Source organism: Neodiprion virginianus, chromosome 5 (genome assembly GCF_021901495.1).
Source record: "Neodiprion virginianus isolate iyNeoVirg1 chromosome 5, iyNeoVirg1.1, whole genome shotgun sequence".
Lineage (NCBI taxonomy): Eukaryota > Metazoa > Arthropoda > Insecta > Hymenoptera > Diprionidae > Neodiprion > Neodiprion virginianus.
Window position 1 is genome coordinate 30,435,690 of NC_060881.1, and position 17,715 is coordinate 30,453,404.

Here is a 17,715-nt window from a genome sequence, read left to right on the forward strand (position 1 = left end):
CTAAACCTTCATCGCCTGTGAAATAGTTGTATACTCTTCAATTCAAGGGACAAAAAATTGATAATCTCAACCTTTCTGTAGTGGCTCCAAAGATCGACAGGCGCAATTTGCGCGATGTAACTCTTTCCGCCGGAGCTTCCCTGAAGTTCGATGCCAACGTGATCGGTGAACCTCCACCACACATCGAGTGGCGTCACGGTGCTATCCCGTTGTACAGTGGAAAGAGCGTCACTGTAGACAACGCGGACTACAACACTAAACTGACAATCCGACCTGTGAAGCGTGGAGATACTGGGGAATACACAGTAACAGCAAGCAACAACTCGGGAAGGGACAGTGTGACCATAAATGTTGTAGTCACCGACAAACCAACGCCACCAGAAGGTCCTCTTCAAGTTTCCGACGTCCACAAGGAGGGATGCAAACTCAAGTGGAAACGCCCAGAGGATGATGGAGGCACCCCCATCGAGTATTACCAAGTCGATAAAATGGACCCTGAAAGTGGTTGCTGGGTTCCATGTGGACGCTCCACTGAGCCTGGTCAGTATTATCTTCGAGTAAGATTGGAAGTGGAGATCTCATTGTCTTTATCCAAGCTAATCTTTATTGTTTATGTATTACAGGATTTGAAGTAACAGGCTTGACTCCTGGAAAAGAGTACTTGTTCCGCGTTGCCGCAGTAAATGCTGAGGGCGAATCGGAGCCGCTGGTAACCGAGCACGCGACCCTCGCTAAGAATCCATTCGGTAAGAATGTCTATCAGACCCTGTGACGCACTGTTCCTTACTTTTTTGAAAGTACAACCAATACACCTTTTTAAAAGTATATATAAGTAAATTCTGTTTGTGTGTCACAGACGAGCCTGGAAAGCCCGGAAACCTGAAGGCGACAGACTGGGACAAGGATCACGTCGATCTGAAGTGGAACCCGCCAATAGACGACGGAGGATCACCGATAACGGGCTACATAGTGGAGAAGAAGGACAAGTATGGCGAGTGGGAAAAAGCCCTGGAGGTGCCCGCTGACCAGACCAAGGCAACGGTGCCAGACCTGATCGAGGGTCAGCCGTACGAGTTCCGCGTTCGTGCGGTGAACAAAGCCGGACCCGGTGAGCCGTCGGATGCAACACCGACGATAATTGCCAAGCCACGCAACCTGGCGCCGAAGATCGACCGGACATACCTGATTGACATCAGAATAAAGGCAGGACAGAATTTCTCGTTCGATGCAAAGGTAACAGGAGAACCGATGCCGACCACAAGATGGATACTTCATGGAAAGGACGTCAGGACTTCGGATCGTGTGAAGGTAAAGAACGTTGACTACGGAACATCTCTTAACGTCCGAATGGCGACGAGGGAAGAATCCGGAAAGTACACCGTTACTGCGGAGAATATAAACGGAAAGGATATCGCCTACGTCGAGGTTACCGTCCTTGACAAACCAAGCCCACCCGAGGGACCTCTTAAAGTATCCAATGTTCATGCCGAGGGTTGTAAACTGTCGTGGAAGGAACCACAGGACGATGGAGGACAGCCGATCGAAAAATACGTTATTGAAAAAATGGATGAAGCTTCTGGACGATGGGTACCAGCCGGTGAAACCGAGGGACCACAGACCTCACTTGAAATCGACGGCCTCACTCCTGGACACAAGTACAAGTTCAGGGTACGCGCTGTTAACAAGCAAGGGAAATCCGAACCGCTCACCGCGTCGCAGAGTATCGAAGCTAAGAATCCATTCGGTAAGATATGAGAATTGATTTTTTTCCGGAAGTTGAAAATTGTAAAAGTATGAGAGTACTATTTTTTAATAAAAATATTCCAATTCTCCGCAGATGAGCCAGGCAAGCCCGGAACACCGACGATTCGTGACTACGATAAGGACTTTGTTGAACTGCAATGGGATCGTCCTGAAGAAGACGGTGGATCTCCCATAACTGGATACGTTATTGAAAAACGTGACAAGTTCAGCCCGAACTGGGAGAAGTGCGGAGAAGTAGACGGAGACGTGAACCGCGGTAGAGTAAACGATCTAATTGAAGGTACAGCCTACGAATTCCGTATCAGAGCCGTGAACAAAGCTGGGCCTGGCGAACCGTCAGATGCGACAAAACCACACATCGCGCGGCCAAAGAACCGTGAGTAAAATATTCTTTGTCTCCCAGATATATTTTCGCTTTGTATTCTTGACAGCACTTTGTCATATCTTTCATATAGTGCCGCCAAAGATCGACAGGACCTTCTTGCTGGATATCAAAGTCCGAGCTGGAGGTCTGTTCGACTTCGATGTGCCAGTAATCGGTGAACCCCCACCATCCAAGGAATGGACACTCAGGGGAGACGACGTAAACAGCAACCCCCGCGTCAAGATTGTGAACGAGGATTACAACACAAAGCTGCGTTTGATAGATGCGAAACGGTCCGATTCAGGGGTTTACACACTGACCGCACGTAACATAAATGGAAAGGACTCTGCCACAGTAAACGTGACGGTCCTGGACATACCACTGCCACCGGAAGGACCTTTGAAGGCCGAAAACATTACCAAACATGGCTGCGACCTTGCGTGGAGACCGCCGAAGGACGACGGTGGGTCCGAGATCCTTTACTACGCGGTTGAGAAAATGGACACAGATTCGATGCGATGGGTCCCAGTCGGGGAAGCACCATCGACGAGAATCAGGGCCGACCATTTGATCGAAGGCCACGATTACACCTTCCGCGTACGCGCGGTAAACAAACAGGGTGAATCCATACCTCTAACCGGGCAGGAAGCAATTACAGCCAAAGATCCGTTTGGAAAACCAGACAAGCCCGGAATCCCCGTGGCCACGGACTGGGACAAAGATCACGTGGATCTGGAGTGGCCGGCGCCGAAGAGAGACGGAGGTTCTCCTATAACGAGTTACATTATCGAGAAGCGCCCGAAGTTCGGTCAGTGGGAAAAGGCCATTGAAATACCCGGGAACAAGACCAATGGCACCGTTCCTGACCTTACCGAAGGCCAGGAGTATGAGTTCCGAGTGATCGCTGTTAACAAAGGTGGCCAGAGTGAACCATCTGAGGCCTCGCTGCCGATCGTAGCTAAACCCCGCTTCTACGCGCCAACGTTCGACAAGCATTTGCTAACGGACCTCGTTGTCAAGGCAGGACATAAGATCTTGTACGACATACCGATCGACGCATCGCCCAAGCCCACCGCGAAGTGGACCATCAATGGTAAGCCGGTCGAGGCTGATGCTCGGCACGATATTTACACCACCAACACTACCACCACCTTTGAAATACCGTTCGCCGTTCGTTCGGACACTGGGCGCTACACTCTGACGCTGGAAAACGATTCTGGAAGCTGCAGCGCCAGCGCTACTGTAACCGTTCTTGATAGACCAGCTCCGCCTGAATCGCCGTTCGTCGTTGATGGTATTACAAAGGAAAGCTGTCATCTCGCGTGGAGAGCTCCTCGCGACGATGGAGGAAGCCCCATTCTCCATTATGTTATCGAAAAGATGGACATGACTCGCGGCACTTGGTCCGATGCTGGAATGAGTACGACCTTGAACCACGAGGTTGTAAGACTCGTTCACAAGAAGGAATATCTCTTCAGGGTTAGGGCCGTTAATAGTATCGGAGAGTCCGACCCGCTCGAGACACCGAAGAGCATCATTGCTAAGAACGAGTTCGATGAACCCGACGCGCCTGGCAAACCACAGGTTAGCGATACGTTTTCATTCTTAGTTAGAGTACTTACTAGATTAACAAATTGAACAGTAATACGATTTTTAGAGTCACGTATTTAACTAATCGTGTAAATTGTTAGATAAACCAGGTAAGGATTTCGCTTTTTCACTTCTTTTGTGAGTTAATTCGTGAGTTAAGTCAGTCAAACCAGAACATTTAGTTGAAATAAGGCTGAATTCAAGTCCTACTACTAACTTTGTACCAATGATTTGATGTATTGTACCAATGATGTATTACGTATTTCCAAAAGTTCTTAATTGTAAGTGAGGCTAGTTCAGAACTTGAAGATCACTGTTACATCTTTTGCTTGAGAACAATGCGATCACTGTTTTTTATTTAACAATCAATGACGTTATTCAGGTTACGGACTGGGACAAGGATCACGTGGACCTGAAATGGCCAGCACCGAAGAACGACGGCGGGTCGCCAATAACGGGCTATATAATACAGAAGAAGGAGAAGGGAAGCCCGTACTGGATAAACGCAGTTCATGTACCGCAGAACCAGACCGAAGCAACGGTACCCGATCTGGCCGAAGGCCAGGAGTACGAGTTTAGGGTGATAGCCGTCAACTCGGCTGGTCATTCAGAGCCGTCAGAACCAAGTGATGCGGTAACAGCGAAGGCGAGATACCTGGCGCCGAAGATTAAGACGCCACTGCAAGACATCCGCATCAAGGCCGGACTCATTTTCCACATCGACATCGATTTTGTTGGTGAACCGGCACCTGAGGTGGAATGGACAGCCGCTGGTAAACCTTTAATGACCACTGACCGTACAACCGTTACATCGATCGGGTATCACACCATCGTTCATACCGTGAATGCGAAGCGCACCGACTCGGGGTTGTACCATCTTCTGCTCAAGAATAGCAGCGGCATCGACGAAGGCAGCTTCCAGCTGATTGTTTTGGACAGACCGGGACCGCCTGAGGGACCTTTGATCTACGAGGAGATCACGAACCAGTCGGTTACGCTGTCTTGGAAGCCTCCTAAGGACAATGGTGGCAGTGAGATTACTGGTTACGTTATAGAGAAGCGTGACCTCACTCACGGCGGTGGATGGGTGCCTGCTGTGACCTACGTTAATCCCAGAAACACCCATGCCACTGTTCCACGTCTACTGGAAGGAACAAAGTACGAGTTCCGCGTCTGCGCTGAAAATCTTCAAGGACGCAGCGAACCTCTGACCACCGATCGTGGAGTCGTTGCCAAAAACCAATTCGTTGTTCCTGGACAACCTGGAAAACCAGAGTGCATCGATGCCGACAAAGACCATATCAAAATCAAATGGACATCACCCATCAGCAACGGAGGGTCACCCATTATTGGGTATGTATCAATGTTTCAAAAATAATCTTTATTAAGCGCCAATATGAAATAGAATTATAAAAAACGTAGAGCCGTTTTCTATCCAGGGCCAATACTTAGCAGAAAAGAAATTAATTCGGTTGTTATACACCATTTTGTACAATAAGTGGAACCTGTCAACTATGCAGGGGTAATTATTCATATTCGATTATAATATTTACACGTTCTTGCGCAGATACGATGTTGAGCGCCGTGATCGTGCTACCGGAAGGTGGATAAAGGTCAACAAGGAACCGGTGAAGGGCACCGAGTACCTCGACGAACACGTGACCGAGGGACACCAGTACGAGTACAGGGTTTCAGCAGTGAATGCCGCCGGAGCTGGAAAGCCCAGTGAGGCCTCATCTGTAATCACTGCTAGACCGATGAAAGAAAAGCCCAAGCTTCACCTGGATGGCCTACTCGGACGCAAGATCAAGGTCCGAGCTGGTGAACCGATAAATGTGAATATACCATTGTCGGGAGTGCCAACACCTACGATAACCTGGACAAAGAATGGAGCCAGGCTACCGGACAACTTCCGAATCACGACGGAAACGAAGAGCGACCATACGGTCCTTCTCGTCGAAAAATCGGTTCGTGATGACGCTGGAAAGTACACAATTACGGCAGAGAATGAACACGGCAAAGACTCTGCAGACATTGAGGTAATCGTTGTCGACAAGCCCGGAATACCAAAGGGCCCCCTTCAGTATACCGCGACGACACACGACACGGTTTCGTTGTCCTGGGCTCCACCCGAGGACAATGGTGGCTCAGAGATCACAGGCTACATTGTCGAGATCGCCGACTTTGGATCAGAGAACTGGCGCCAAGTACCTGGCTACTGCACTCACACTAGCTTTACTGCTAAAGGTTTGAGTGAAGGAAAACGGTACGTGTTTAGGGTACGCGCTGAGAACTTGTATGGAGTATCTGAGCCTCTCGACGGAAAACCGGTTGTCGCAAAGAGCCCCTTCGATCCTCCAGATGCGCCAAGCCAGCCCGAAGTCACCGGCTACACTCCCAATACCTGCAGCTTGGTTTGGGAGCCGCCGACCAATACCGGCGGTAAGCCGATAACCGGATACTACGTTGAGAAACGGGAACGTGGCGGAGAATGGCTCAAGGTGAACAACTACCCAACACCAAATGCGTCATTCACCGTTCAAGACCTCCGCGAAGGAGGAAGGTATGAGTTCAGGGTTATGGCTGTGAACGAGGCTGGTCCTGGGAAACCAAGCAAACCGACCGAGCCCATCACTGCGGGACATCAACGTAGACGTCCCGATGCTCCCGAGCCTCCAAAACCAGATCGCATTACGAAGGACTCTGTTACTCTGTCCTGGAGACCACCAAGGAGCGACGGAGGTGCTAAGATCCGAGGTTATGTGGTGCAGAAGAAGGCCAAGGGTGACGACGAATGGACAGATGTTAACGGGGGTACCAGTACCTGCGACTGTTTTCACCGTGCCCAAGCTGACCGAAGGTGAAGAATACCAGTTCAGAATCGTTGCAGTCAACGATGTTGGATTCAGTGAACCAAGCAGACCAAGTAACAATATCCTCATGGAGGAACAGCCGAACAAGCCCGTCATGGACTTGGGTGGAGTCAGAGATATCACAGTTCGTGCGGGAGAGGACTTTTCTATACATGTGCCTTACATTGGATTCCCGAAACCAACTGCCACATGGTTTGCTAATGATACTATCAAGGACGAGTCAGATTCTCGCGTTCATCAGCAATTGGCAGACGATTACGCCAGCTTTGTGGTCAAGAACTCGAAACGGTCTGACACCGGTCAGTACAGGCTGCAGCTCCGTAATCCATCCGGCTTTGACACAGCAACTATCAATGTCAAAGTCCTCGACAGACCTTCACCACCGTGGAACCTACGCGCCGATGAATTTGCTGGTGATGCCCTTACCCTTTACTGGAATCCACCCAAGGATAATGGCGGTGCTGATATAACGAATTACGTTATTGAGAAACGTGAACCGCGCTCTCCAACTTGGTCGAAGGTCAGCAGTTATGTTACAACGCCTTTCGTTCGCATAAGGAACCTCACCGTTGGACAGGAGTACGAGTTCCGTGTTATGGCTGAGAACCAATACGGAACATCAGATCCGGCCATTACCATTGATCCCATCCGTGCAAGACATCCGTTCGATCCTCCTGCAGCACCCGGTACACCGCAGGGTGTTGATACCACCGAGGACAGCATTACCATCTCATGGACTAAGCCACGGCACGATGGAGGATCACCCATCACTGGCTATGTCATTGAAAGACGCCTCATTGGTGAGGACAAATGGGTCAAGGCGACCCAGGCCCATGTACCAGACACAACATACAGAGTTGGAGGTCTCATTGAAAATCATGACTATGAATTCCGCGTTGCGGCTTGGAATGCCGCCGGTCAAGGACCATGGAGCTCAGGTTCTGACGCGATTAGAGCCAGCGCACCATCGTCGGCTCCTAAGATAACCAGCGACCTCAGTATCCGGGATATGACAGTAATCGCAGGTGAACCGTTCACCATCACGGTGCCCTATATTGCGCACCCGAAACCAAGACCTAGCTGGACCATCAACGGAGAGGAAGTGCTCACTGGTGACAGAATTAAATTCGATACCACTGAAGTTGCTTCACAGTACATAAACAAGAAGGCTAAGAGAAGCGACACGGGTAATTACACCATTCATCTCACAAATACGGTCGGTACAGACTCGGCATCCTGCAAAGTACTTGTTGTCGACAAACCGTCGCCGCCACTAGGACCTCTTGACGTATCCGACATCACGCCAGAGAATTGCACACTCTCTTGGAGACCACCAACTGACGATGGTGGATCGCCGATTACTAACTACATCGTGGAAAAATTGGACCCATCAGGTATTTGGGCTAGAGTTAGCAGTTTTGTACGTAACACTCATTACGACGTGATTGGACTCGAACCGAACAAGAAATACAGCTTCAGAATCCGTGCCGAAAATCAGTACGGCGTATCTGAACCGCTTGAGGCGGATGAGCCTATTATGGCCAAGTTCCCCTTCACCGTACCCGATCCTCCGGGTAAACCCAGGGTCAGCGATTGGGACACAACTCAAGTAAGCCTTAACTGGGATCGACCCAGAACAGACGGTGGCTCTCGCATTCAGGGCTACAAGATCGAATTCCGTGACCTGGCCGATGACGTACAATGGCGAGTGGCGAATGACTATCTTTGCAAGGACACTGCCTTCATCTGCTACAATCTTCTGAGCGGTCAGGAATACGAGTTCCGCGTACGTGCAAAGAATGCTGCTGGATGGAGCAAACCCAGTCTACCATCATCGCCATTCAAATTGAAGAGCAAATTCAACGTACCGTATGCGCCAGGAACACCTCAAGTTGTCAAGGTAGGAAAGAACTACGTGGATCTCAAATGGGAGCCACCAGTATCCGACGGCGGAAGCCGAATCACTGGATACATTGTCGAAAAGCGAGAAGTTGGCAGTGCTCAGTGGGCGAAATGCAACGACTACAATGTTATGGACACAGAGTACACTGTGCTACACCTAATCGAGCGCGGAGACTACGAGTTCCGCGTTTTCGCGGTAAACGCAGCAGGAAAATCGGAGCCCAGCTCATGCACGATGCCGGTGAAGGTATGCGAAGTCGAGGGTGGAGAGAAACCCGAGTTTGTACGTCCTCTTGTCACCCAAGGTGTACCACTTGGTAAAACTCACGTGTTCGAGTGCGAGGCAACAGGAAAACCGTTGCCATCTGCCAGGTGGCTGAAGAACGGTCGCGAAATCAGTCTGGGAGGAAGATTCAAAACTGAGGTTATCGGTGGTATTTTCAGACTCGTTATATCCGAGGTCTGGGAAGCCGATGATGGTGACTACAGTTGCCAGGCGTCGAACCCGCTTGGACTTACCACGACGACCGCCCGGCTGAAGATTGGAACACCACCAAAGATCGAGCGCATGCCGGGTGACCTTTACCTACCAGAAGGCGACAACACCAAGATTAAGATCCATTACAGCGGAGATCAGCCCATGGAAGTTTCACTCACTAAAGACGGACAAAAGATCCCTGAATCCACGCACATCAAGTACACAGTTTTCGACGAGTATCTTATCATATTCATCAAGGATGTCGTCAAGGATGACGGAGGCGTTTACAACCTCACAATCAAAAACGATAGCGGAAGCGTTAGTGCTTCGTTCACTGTTTACATTACTGGACTTCCAGGACCACCTATTGGACCTCTCGATGTGTCCGACATTAGCAAGCACACGTGCACGCTGAGCTGGCACCCACCGAAGTACGATGGTGGCCTTCGCATCACTCACTACGTCGTTGAGCGTCGTGATATCAGTCACACCCATTGGATAATCGTCTCGTCATTCTGCAAGGAAACTACCTTCACTGTTCAAGGTCTAACCGAGGGCCAGGAGTACCTGTTCCGTGTGATGGCTGTGAACGATAACGGCATGGGACCACCACTTGAGGGAACTAATCCCGTCAAGGCAAAAGCACCTTTCGATCCACCATCGGCACCTGGAAAACCAAAAGTCATCGAAATCGGTGGTGACTTTGTTAATCTCTCTTGGGACAAACCTGAGAGCGATGGTGGTGCTCGCATTCAGGGCTACTGGATAGATAAGCGCGAGGTTGGTGGGCTGGCATGGCAGCGCGTGAACGTCTCCATCAGCCTGACGAACCAAGTGAACATTACGAACCTCATCGAAGGTCGTCAATACGAATTCAGGGTCTTCGCGCAGAACGAGGCTGGCCTCAGCCCCGAATCCAGCGCGTCGACGTCCGTCAAGATCAAGGACCCACAGGAAGCCACACCGCCCGAAATTGTCAAGCCTCTCAGAAACACGAACTGTGTGCAGAACCATAACGCCCATTTCCAGTGCACCATTACAGGTTCCCCAAAACCAACCATCACATGGTTCAAGGGCGCGCGTGAGATAGTAAACGGATGTCGCTACCGCATCTACACCGAGGGTGACGTCTGCAACCTGGTGATCAACGACGTCTTTGGTGAAGATGCCGACGAGTACATTTGCCGCGCATCTAACAAGGGTGGAATCAAATCCACGAAGGGAGAACTCTTCATCATGACACCTCCAAAGCTCAATGTACCACCGAGATTCAGAGATACCGCCTTCTTCGACAAGGGTGAGAACGTCGTAATCAAAATTCCGTTCACCGGGTACCCCAAGCCCAAAATCACATGGGTAAGAGAGGGAGAGACGATCGAAGCTGGAGGCCATTACGCGGTCGAGGTCAAGGAGAGACACGCCGTTTTAACTATCAGGGATGGCAGCAAGATTGACTCTGGGCCGTACCGTATCACGGCAGAAAATGACCTGGGTCAGGACTCAGCTATAATAAAGATACAGATCAGCGATCGTCCGGATCCTCCGCGTTTCCCTCAGGTAGAAAACATCGGTCACGACTCTCTTGCCCTAACTTGGAAACCCCCAGTGTGGGACGGTGGCAGCAACATCACAAACTACCTTGTCGAAAAGCGCGAACATCCAATGACGAGCTGGATACGCGTTGGAAACACAAGATTCTGCTCGATGGCCGTCACCAATTTGAGTCCTGGTCATCAGTACGAGTTCCGCATTTCGGCAGAGAACGTCTACGGCCGAAGCGATCCAAGCGATGTTACGGGCTTGATAACAACCAAGGATTCCGTAAAGAAACAGTTCAAGAAGAAAGAGTACGAGGTGGATGAAACAGGAAAGAAGATCCGAGGCCGCAACGACGAGAAGGTCACAGACTACGACCAGTACGTCTTTGACATATACAGCAAGTACGTGCCGCAGCCAGTGGAAATAAAGAACACCTCCGTTTACGACAAGTACGATATACTCGAGGAAATTGGAACTGGCGCTTTCGGCGTTGTTCATCGCTGTCGTGAGAGAGCCACTGGCAACATATTTGCTGCCAAGTTTATCCCGGTTTCACACATTATGGAGAAGGAACTGATCAGGAAAGAAATCGACATCATGAACCAACTTCATCATCCCAAATTGATCAATCTCCACGATGCCTTTGAAGACGATGACGAGATGGTCCTAATATTCGAATTGTTAGTATTATCATCATATCGCCTCAATCCGTGTTCGAGCTTTTATGACAGCAATGAGATTAATCTATTCACTTCCTTCTAGCTTGTCTGGTGGTGAACTCTTCGAGAGAATCACCTCCGAAGGTTACTCCATGTCAGAGGCTGAGGTCATTAACTACATGCGCCAAATCTGTGAGGCTGTTAAACACATGCACGAGAAGAACATAATTCATCTTGGTACGGATGATACGATTCAAAATCTTATCCATCGCATTTTTTTTCTACTGTGATTTAATTACTGGCTGCTCGCTGTAATTCTCATATCATACTCATAGTTTCGTCTTTTCGCATTCATAGATATCAAACCAGAAAACATCATGTGCCAGACACGAAACAGCACGAACGTTAAGCTGATCGACTTTGGCCTGGCCACCAGATTGGATCCTAACGAAGTGGTCAAGATCAGTACAGGCACGGCAGAGTTTGCTGCTCCAGAGATAGTCGAACGCGAACCTGTCGGATTCTACACAGACATGTGGGCCTGTGGTGTCCTCGCGTACGTTCTGTAAGTACATCTACGTTCCGTAATGATAAGAAATCGAGCATACGCGAGGATTTCACTAATGGGGTCAAGAGCGCTTCAGAAATATGTAAGAATACTTTTCACCAATAGATTGAGCGGTTTGTCACCATTCGCTGGTGACAACGACATCGAGACTTTGAAGAACGTCAAGGCTTGTGATTGGGACTTTGACGAGGAAGCCTTCCGGGACGTATCCGAAGAAGGCAGAGACTTTATCAAGAGACTGCTTATTAAGAACAAAGAGTAAGTCTCGTTTTTACCGTTTGAAATATTGCAATTTTGATACAACGGATGCATTAATTTGACTTTCGATCACTCATTTTTTATCCAGAAAACGTATGAACGCTCACGAGTGTCTTCTACATCCTTGGCTCACCGGGGACCACAGCAACCGCACAACACCAATTGCAAGCAGCCGCTACGTCAGTTTCAGGGACAAGCTTCGCGCCAAGTACGACAACTGGGAGAAATACGTTCTCCCGATCGGTCGTCTTGCGGAATACTCTGCTCTCAGAAAACTCCTCATTGAGAAGTACAAAATATACGACACATCATTCGGTAAGTTTACTCTTCCACATCTCGACGATTCAGGATTATTCGCAGCCCTCTTATGCTTCCTGAATCTGTTGACCATGAATTTCTTTTTTTTAGATCGCAGACAAGCGGCGCCTAGATTTGTCATCAGACCACAAAGCGCGTTTGCATACGAGGGGCAGAGCGTGAAATTCTATTGCCGTGTAATCGGAGTAGCAACACCAACGCTGACCTGGTCTCACAACAACCAGGAGCTCCGGCAATCGGTGAAATTCATGAAACGTTACACTGGTGACGATTACACTTTCATAATAAACAGGGTGAAACTAGAAGACAGAGGAGAGTACGTCATTCGGGCAGAAAATCATTACGGTTTCAGGGAAGAAGTCGTCTTCTTGAATGTTCAGCGTAAGCCAAAACTTCATCACATTTCGAACTTGACTAGTTCTTCGCTCGTGTCACTGTCAGTCCTTGACTTACAATTTCGTTCATTAATTACCGCTTCCACAGCATTGCCCAAGGAGATTCCAAAATACAAACCGGAAGTACAACCAGTACGAACAAGGGAACCTCTTCGCTGGAACTTCTGGCAAGAGGTCAGCGAAAGCGCACCGAGCTTCACCTTCCTTCTTAGACCTCGTGTCCTCCAGAGCAGACAAGCATGCAAACTGCTGTGTTGCCTGAGCGGTAAACCACCACCGACGGTCAGGTGGTTCAAGGACAAACACGAGCTATCTAAGTACGAGTACACAATGACAAACAGCGACGGTGTGGTAACCCTAGAAATAGTCGACTGCAAACCTGAAGACAGCGGCAAGTACCGGTGCATAGCTACCAACTGTCACGGCACCGACGAAACCACGTGTGTTGTCATTGTTGAGGGTAAGTCGAACGACGTTTTCGTTGACTAAACAGCTTGGATGAGTTCGAGGGTGTAAATATCTTGGGACGAATATCCTCTATTGCATATTGTTATGCTTCAAGTCTTAGGATTACCTTGAGTATTTGTCTGATATAGACAGACTTAAGGAATTGTACATGATTGCCGTTTATGCAAAAAAAACAAACGAAAAATACTTCATTGATTGTCATCAGCTATAAGCATAATTGTCGTGACTAGATATGGATGGACATGCGATTGTAAATACATGTATATCGTATTAATTAAGATACGCTTACTGCGACAAAAATTTGCATATGAACAAATACAACAGCAGCTCCGTGCTTTTTTCTTTATTTTTTTATTTTGTCTATGTAATCGATAATATCGTTTTAACGATGGCTGGATTATGAGTTTGTTGCGTTTTCTTTTATTATAGGAACCGGCGAGACTGATGAGCAAGCTAAACTAGCGCACGACCTCCTATACTCTGGAGGTAGTTACAAGTTTTTTTTTCTCCGGTTTCATACCTGGATTGAAGGGTGAAACTCAATATCCTCATGTTCTGCACTTTTCATTACCTCATATTGTATTCGTTTTCCCAATTTTCGTAGAATTTTGAACGTATTCTCCTTACAGTAGATCTGTCACCTAGTTTTCGTATTTTACATTGGTGAAAATATTCATTCTTTAGTACAAAGTATCACAGTTAAGGGATGATAAGAATTTCAAAATCCAGGTCATTTACTTTTCAGTAATAACTCGTTCGACACATATTATAGTATAGGAAAATATTTTCACCAGGAAACTAAATCTCTCTTCTTCTAATTCTTTCGAGGTCTTTCTCTCCATTGTATGCATATCACAAAACTTACAAGTAGAATGAAATCTATCGCCGTTTCACCAATCATGTTCATAATAGTATTGCTCTTAATTGTAATAACCACCTCTTAAACTTGCCTGAGAATTTACTTTCATGATTTTGTATAATTCTAATAACTCGTTTAATAATTGTAAGCCGTATCGTATAATTTACTAACATTATCAAGGTTTTTGTTGGTTTCTTGCTTACCGCTTAAACCTAAGATCCGACCAACAAAATTAATGTCCATGCGCAGTGAATGGCTGATCTGTTCCTCTGTTTAATGAAAAACTTTTACGTATAGATCGAAGGTTCATAGAGCAACCGATAAAACCAGCGCCACCACCGATAGTGATAGTACAAAAGTCTAACTACAGCAATTCGAGCAGCAATTTCCAATCATCAACGAATCGGTCAAGTTCAAATTACAACTCCACGTCACACTCCTCCGCTTATAATAACGTATCAAGTTCGTCGAGCAATATTCGGCAAAACTCGTCCTCTTACAAGGTGAGCAAAGCTGTAAATTATTAATTGCCGCACCTGTACGAGTCTTGTATTTATCAAATTAACATGTGAAACAAAATTTTCTCCACCTAGTCTAATCTGGAGACGTCCAGTATCACAAACAAAAATGAAACAGCCGCCACGGACAAAAGAACGGTGAAGAAATACGGCAGCAGATTAGATACGACTGGCAGTCCTTCCCGATCTCGAAGTGCGACCAAGGAACTCATCCGTACGTCTAATGCTCGAAATAAAAAGAATGAAAAAACACGTTTTTACTACATATGCAAGACACAGATTAAAGAATTACATTTTTTTTCTGCAGTCCCACCTGACGATTCGATGTGTGCGCCAGAGTTCATCAAGAAATTGAGTGACCTGACAGTAAATGACGGTGAACAACTTGAACTGTCAGTCAAAATCAGGGGTGATCCCGAGCCTCAAGTAACGTGGTCTAAAAATGGAAAGGTAAGGTTAAATCTATTTGTAAAATAACTTGCGGCTGATAATTTTATATGAAGGCTTATAGAAAAATGTCTAAATTTTGTAAATCATATTCTCAGTTTTTAAGCACTCATAAGAGGGATTGATTACATCTAAAAAATTCTTGCCGTTGTTTTGTTGGGTGTGAAATAGCGACAACCAGCCGACGAGTATTGAAATAAATCTTAGAGCCGAAATGAAATCGCAAGCGTGTCAAAGAGGTGGCGGCCATATTGAATGTGCGCAAGGATTTGAACATTGCTGTTGAATGCTTGCAAAACATAATTTCAGTGAGTTTTCGGTTACACTTATTTTTTTTCTCAACAGACATTGAGCTCTTCGGAAATTCTGGACCTGAAATACAGAGGCGGAGTGGCAACGCTAACAATAAATGAAGTATTCCCCGAAGACGAGGGCGAGTTCACCTGCAAAGCAACAAACAGTATTGGAACAGCGACGACATCATGCAAGCTCACCGTAAAACGTAATTATAATGATTGTAGGAAACATTCAGTTCTATGAAAATAAACTTTATGTACCGGTACTTACTTTTTTCGCCATCTTCTCGCTTAGCTATGGCAAACGGCGAAAGCAGCAGTAAAAAGAAGGGAACGGGAGACAAGGCGCCAAAGATAGTCGATCATTTGGAGAGCAAATTCGTGAAGGATGGTGAACCCGTTGTATTGAGCTGCCGTATAATCGGGGCTAAGAAGTTTGACGTCGTATGGCTACATAACAATAAGGAAATAAAACCGAGCAAGGACTTCCAATACTCGAACGAAGCCAACATATACAAACTCAACATCGCCGAAATATTCCCTGAGGACTCAGGCACATACACCTGCGAAACCTTCAACGATGCCGGGGAGAGCTTCTCGTCTTGTACTCTCAACGTCCTTGGTAAGCACTCCAAATCCGTATATTGAATTAGATTTTTTTTTTCTAACGAGCATCTACTCTCTTCTCTTTATCTGCCACGTTGAATTTAAAAACAATAATATGCTACATATTCTTCGCCCTCCCCCCCCCCCTACACAGTGCCCAACGAGGAACCAAAAAGCCCAGTGTTCACGACATTCCCGCAGTCAGCAACTGTGAGCGAAGGAGAGAGCGCCAGCTTTACCTGTCGGACTGAAACTGCACCCCTTAAAGGTAGAATAATAATGATGTACTATATTTACATTTTTGCATGGAATTGACGAACGTAGAATTGAGATAAATGAGAAATTAAATTCGTTACAGTAACGTGGGTGAAGGATGGAAAACCAATTGACGAAAAGAGCAGCAAGTACCTTTTCAGTTCGGACGGTGAAAAATCATTTACCCTTCAAATAAAGTCGTGTGCGCATGATGACGTCGGCCAATACACAGCTAAAGCAATTGGCAAGAAGGGCGAGACAAGCGCAGCATTTGCCCTCAACGTGACCAACCCCGGTGACGTTTGAAAAAAAAAATTAAGAAAAAAAATTATTTTAATACATTATTAGACGAAGATTATTGCTAATATGTAAGGTGAGTAACGTTAGTTCCTTTTATCTTCATTTTAGCTTCACTCAGCGAATACATAATACGAGAAGAAATTTAACAGTGACTGTTCTACAAGCTGTAATTATTTCATTTACAGAGTCTGTGAGAGAACACGAATAAAAGGGAGAGAAAGAGAAGAAATTGAATTAGAAAAGAGAATAAGAAACACGAAAATTAAAACGAAAAATAATTGAAAATACGTCGAATATTCTAACTTATACATATACCTATATATGATAATAATAATGAACGAACAAGAATGAAAACTCAGAATCATACCTGTCTACAGGTACTTGATTGACGCTCTTATTAAATTCTTATAATATGATAATGTATAAAAATAGATAAAAATGGAAAAGATTAAGATGAAGCGTCGATAAATATAGGAAAAAAAGTAAAATAAGAATGAAAGTATAACGTAGAAATCACCATCATTTCTGTATAAACTATTACTATATATAATAATTATAATTAATATTACGATTATTATTATTGTTATTGTTATCATATATTGTGTTTATTGCCGTGTGTTTGTCATAACCGCATAATATGATCATGTCACATTAAACATACATATACATACATTATATACGTACATATACATAATAGATAGTACAATTCATTATATGCATATAGTACGCGTAAAGAATGAAGAAGATAAAAATATTATGAATGTAATACCTATAACGGTGCCAATTTTGAGCTTAAAAACTTTGAGCTTTAATCTCTGTTGCATATTATATACGTAACTTACGCGATTATTATTTCATTATTATTTATCATTTACTTAAACGCGCACGCATTCTTTATATACACACATATACATATGTATAATAATGTGCACTAAAAAATCCTCGCCTAAGATTAAAACACGATTTGATGAAAAAGTAACGTCACTCAAGTCTCCAGCATCCTCATTATAGTAACATCAATCATACAGACTCGATGCGTTGTTTGTAATAAAATCGCGATTTAATATTACGACCGATATTTTCATATATATTATAATTCCGTATTGTATGAGCCATCGTAATGTGTACATATTATACATATGATGTGATGAAAAAAAAAAGATTATTATATATAATATATCTGTTTGAAGACTGCTTCCGTTATTAAACAGAGACGAATAAAGTATATCAAGTATTTAAAAATAGAAGTACAAAAAAA

The 17,715-nt window shown here is 45.8% G+C and overlaps 1 protein-coding gene across 1 annotated transcript in view; it reads left to right on the top strand.

Annotated features, from left to right (window-relative positions):
- The window catches only part of LOC124304634 (twitchin), a 76,281-nt gene extending 59,751 nt beyond the window's left edge, over positions 1-16,530 (top strand). Inside the window, 22 exon segments of the mRNA XM_046763116.1 lie at positions 82-540; positions 624-746; positions 857-1,744; positions 1,838-2,140; positions 2,220-3,712; positions 4,101-5,071; positions 5,286-6,528; positions 6,530-11,190; positions 11,273-11,406; positions 11,527-11,734; positions 11,843-11,995; positions 12,084-12,310; positions 12,404-12,694; positions 12,797-13,168; positions 13,606-13,662; positions 14,333-14,538; positions 14,629-14,767; positions 14,861-15,003; positions 15,346-15,502; positions 15,592-15,918; positions 16,057-16,170; positions 16,261-16,530. Of these exon segments, the coding sequence (XP_046619072.1) occupies positions 82-540; positions 624-746; positions 857-1,744; positions 1,838-2,140; positions 2,220-3,712; positions 4,101-5,071; positions 5,286-6,528; positions 6,530-11,190; positions 11,273-11,406; positions 11,527-11,734; positions 11,843-11,995; positions 12,084-12,310; positions 12,404-12,694; positions 12,797-13,168; positions 13,606-13,662; positions 14,333-14,538; positions 14,629-14,767; positions 14,861-15,003; positions 15,346-15,502; positions 15,592-15,918; positions 16,057-16,170; positions 16,261-16,463 (12,872 nt within the window). The 3' untranslated portion in view covers positions 16,464-16,530.
- Positions 16,531-17,715: the final 1,185 nt, after the last annotated feature.